At 38.7% G+C, this 4,748-nt stretch overlaps 1 protein-coding gene across 1 annotated transcript; it reads right to left on the bottom strand.

The window, feature by feature from the left end:
• Window positions 1–378, bottom strand: LOC120873712 (coiled-coil-helix-coiled-coil-helix domain-containing protein 7-like). The gene has a single exon (XM_040254553.1). It carries the CDS (start codon window positions 314–316, stop codon window positions 59–61), a length of 258 nt encoding a protein of 85 aa, XP_040110487.1. The 5' UTR covers window positions 317–378; the 3' UTR covers window positions 1–58.
• Between the last annotated feature and the right edge of the window lie 4,370 nt (window positions 379–4,748).

Here is a 4,748-nt window from a genome sequence, read left to right as displayed (position 1 = left end):
CACTTATTAAAAATATTTATCTGTTCCTAAGTTAAATAAATAATTTTAATGCAAACACTCAATAGGGCATCTTCCCCAATGCTCCTAAGATCTCGTCTCTCTCTGCTGCCGTGGGCATGGGCGGCTTCACTCTGTTTTGTCTTCTCTGGATCATGACAGAGTTCCCGAACTTCCGGCAGTTCTTGTACTTCAAGAAGTGAGAGGAACAGCTCTCCTTGTCATAGTTGTTTTCAGCCATGCATCTGGTAGACGCGTCCGATTCCGACAAGCAAGGGTTTATGTCAGGATCCCTCAGCCTCCGTGTCACCATGGGCATCCTAAGTGTCTTCTCCCTCAGGCGGCCGCTTGCCAGCGCCCAGGCTGTCTCCAGCTCCAAACACCTCATTAGTGTCTTTTAAAGACTGTCTTGAAATCAGCAGGAAAAATAGAAAATGGGCAAATGATATGAGCAGGTAATTTATAGAAAATATGAACCTTATTTATAATCTGGAAAAAAATAAAAATATTTTAAAATGAGATACTTTTTACATAAAAAAAAAGCTATCTCAGCTACTTGACTGAAAAAGTTTTAAAGTCTGGCAAGAATAAATGTTAGAATTATACTGCTGCTGAGACTATAAATGAGTACAACCTCTTTTAAGAGTCATTAGATAACATCTACTCCAGTTCCACATCTGTGTCTATACAGAGAAAGTTCTTCATATATACATAAAGAGACATACTATAATTTCTTTGCAGCTTGTTGTTAATTACCAAAATAAATTGAAACAAGCCTGAATATATGAATGTTTGTTGGTGAATGTACTAACACGTTTGTTTTTGTTTACTCGTGACCAAATGCTGTACAAGAACTTATGTGAATAAATTAGATTTGTGAGTTTAAACATGGATATATCTCAAAAATATAATTTTGAGTGAAAAAGAAAAATTGCAGAATGACCTTTACAGTATGATAGCATTGCTGTAAATTTGAAAAACAAATAAAATAAGATAATATCTGGTTTATGGGCATATGTGAAATGCAAGTATTGAAAACATGGATGAGATGTCTGCACATGAACTTCATGATAGGGATTTGCCTCTAGACAGGTAAGGAACTGAAAGAGAAGGGTATAAAAATCATTTCAATTATATCTGTAATGTTTTTGATTTCTGAAAATATCTGAAACTAGACTTTATTAAAATTAAAAACTTCTCTGCAAAACACACTGTCAAGATAATGAGAAGACAGCCACAGATTGGGAGCAAAAGACACATCAGCTAAAGGACTATTATCCAAAATATACAAAGAGTTTTTAAAACTCACTAAGGGACTTCCCTGGTGGTCCCTTAAAGGAAATCAGTCCTGAATATTCATTGGAAGGACTGAAGCTGAAGTTGAAGCTCCAATACTTTGGCCACCTGATGCAAAGAGCTGTCTCATTGGAAAAGACCCTGATGCTGGGAAAGACTGAAGGCAGGAGGAGAAGAGGGTGACAGAGGATGAGATGGTTGGATGGCATCACCAACTCGATGGACATGAGTTTGAGCAAGGTGCAGGAGTTGGTAATGAACAGGGAGGCCTGGCATGCTGCGGTCCATGGGGTGGCAAAGAGTCAGACACAACTGAGCGACTGAGCTGAACTGAACTGGTGGTCCAGTGGCTAAGACTCCATGCTCCCAACACAGGGGGTCCGGGTTTGATCCCTGGTCAGGGAACTAGATCCCACATGCCACAACTAAGAGTTCAGTGCTGCAACCAAAGATCCAGAAGACTGCAACAAAGACCTGGCCTAGCCAGATAAATAGATAAAGATATCTTATAAAAATAAAATGCAGCAATAAGAAATGAACAACCCAATTGAAAAATGGGCAAAAGGCCTGAACAGATGCCTTGCCAAAGAAGAAATACAGTTGGCAAGTAACTGTATGAAAAGATGTTCAACATCATATATCATTAGGGAATTATGAATTAAAACGAGACACCACTACACACCTAATAGAGTATTCAAAACCCCAAACATTGAAATACCAAATGTTGGTGAGTATGCGGAGCAACAGAAACTCTCAAACACTGCTACTAGAATTGCAAAATAGTATAGCCACTTTGGAAGATAGTTTGGCAGTTCTTATAAAACTAACCATACTCTTATCATATAATCCAGCAACTGGATTTCCTGTTGTTGCTTAGTTGCTCAGTCATGTTCGACTCTTTTGCAACCCCATGGACTATATATAGCCCACCAGGCTCCTCTGTCCATAGAATTTCCCAAGCAATACTGGAGTCGATTGCCATTTCCTTCTCCAGGGAATCATCCCAACCCTGGGATCGAACCTGAGTCTCCTGCATTGGCAGGTGGATTTTTTTTTACCACTGAGCCACCAGGGAAACTTACTGGACTCCTTGGTGTATACCAAAATAAAATGAGAACTTATGCCCACATAAAAACCTGCACATCAATGTTTATAGAATCTTTATTCATAGTTAATAAAACTTGATAATAGCCAAGATATTTTCAATAAGTGAATGGATAAATAACCTGTGGTATAGTCAGACAAAGAGATGTGTTTTAGTGCTAAAAAGAAATGAACTATCAAGCCATGAAAAGATTTGAAGGAACCTATAATGCACGTTACTAAGTGAAAGAAGCCAATCTGAGAAGACTACATGCTGTGTAATTCCAGCTATTAATACATGACATTCTGCAAAAGGCAAGTTGTGAAAGCAGTAACAAGATCAGTGTTTGCCAGAGGTTAGGTGAGAGGAAGGGATGAATAGTTGGGGCACAGAGGACTTTTAGGGCAGTTGAACTATCCCACATGATACTACAATGGTCAATACATGTCCTTGTATATTTATCAAGACACATAGAATGCACAGTACCAAAGGTGAACCCTAATGTAAACTGTGGACTTTGAGCAATAATGATGTATCAATATGAGTCATCACTTAACAAATGTACTCCTCTGGGGCAGCATGTTAATAATGCAGAGGCAGTGTGCATGTGTGGGGACAGGGTGTTTAGGGGAACCCACTGTAGAAAATAAGATTTATTAGTTTAAAAGATATGTGAAACAAATATAATAATATTTGTTGATTCTGAAAGGTGGTTCAGTCCAGTTCAGTCGCTCAGTCGTGTCCGACTCTTTGCGACCCCATGAATTGCAGCACGTCAGGCCTCCCTGTCCATCACCATCTCCTGGAGTTCACTCAGACTCACATCCATCGAGTCCATGATGCCATCCAGCCATCTCATCCTTGGTCGTCCCCTTCTCCTCCTGCCCCCAATCCCTCCCAGCATCAGAGTCTTTTCCAATGAGTCAACTCTTCGCATGAGGTGACCGAAGTACTGGAGCTTCAGCTTTAACATCATTCCTTCCAAAGAAATCCCAGGGTTGATCTCCTTCAGAATGGACTGGTTGGATCTCCTTGCAGTCCAAGGGACTCTCAAGAGTCTTCTCCAACACCACAGTTCAAAAGCATCAATTCTTCGGCGCTCAGCCTTCCTCACAGTCCAGCTCTCACATCCGTACATGACCACAGGAAAAACCATAGCCTTGACTAGAGGGACCTTAGTTGGCAAAGTAATGTCTCTGCTTTTGAATATACTATCTAGGTTGGTCATAACTTTTCTTCCAAGGAGTAAGCATCTTTTAATTTCATGGCTGCAGTCACCATCTGCAGTGATTTTGGAGCCCCCAAAAATAAAGTCTGACACTGTTTCCACTGTTTCCCCATCTATTTCCCATGAAGTGATGGGACTGGATGCCATGATCTTTGTTTTCTGAATGTTGAGCTTTAAGCCAACTTTTTCGCTCTCCTCTTTCACTTTCTGTACTTCCTGAGCTTGAAAATTTTCTCAATACCATTAAAACAAAAAATGAATAGTATGAGCTCAAGTATAAACTGAACAAAATGATAGAAAAGATGGATTTGAAAATAACCCCAAAAGACATACTTGCATATAATTAATATACATAGGTATAATAAATATTAAGATAAATGCAATAAGCCAGTATGAAAGGGATGGTTTATTAAACAGTGCCTTAGGAAAATTGACTGGCTATTTGGAAAACTATCAAGTAAGAACCTCACATACATATCGAGTACATTTCAGGAGAATTAATAACTGAATGTTAAAGTGAAATCATTAACATAGGGAAGTAAAATATAATGGAGGTGGATATTTTGCTTGTCCAATTGTGGGAAAGTGCTTTCTAAGTCTAAAAGCATTGAAAGGAATTGTAGTGAACATTTAAAATACATAGATATTTTAAACTTTTGAGAGTTAAAGTATTATAAGCAAAATCAAAAACCAAACTGTATTGAGCAGGTATGATTTTTATAGCCAGAAATGAAAGCACAACTGAAGCCATGCAAGAAAACCTTAGGGATCTCTCTGTCACCCTTATCCCATCTTCTTACCTAACTGATGTCACTGTGCAATCTTTCCTGATCACTAGACTTAAAATTTCCAGAAATCTTTAACTCCTCAAAATATTTCTCTCCACCTCCATCAGTTAATCGCAAAACTATTGTCAACTGCTACTTATTGAGTATGTGCTATGTATCAATCACCGTATTAGGTGCTTTACATACTATGTCGTTTTTAATCCCCAACTCTATAATATTGGCATCCTCTCCTCTTCATAGTAAGGGTCTAAAGTTCAGAGATATGAAGTAATTTTTCTCTAGTTCAGCTATAGTATGCAGCTCATTAATGGGTCATGAGATCAATTTAATGGCTATTGCTAGCAGGCTTAAGAAA

The sequence above is a fragment of the Oryx dammah genome, unplaced genomic scaffold (genome assembly GCF_014754425.2).
Source record: "Oryx dammah isolate SB20612 unplaced genomic scaffold, SCBI_Odam_1.1 HiC_scaffold_14, whole genome shotgun sequence".
In the NCBI taxonomy this organism is placed as follows: domain Eukaryota; kingdom Metazoa; phylum Chordata; class Mammalia; order Artiodactyla; family Bovidae; genus Oryx; species Oryx dammah.
The sequence above is the reverse complement of the archived record's forward strand: the minus strand, read 5'-3'. Positions and strand labels throughout refer to the sequence as shown.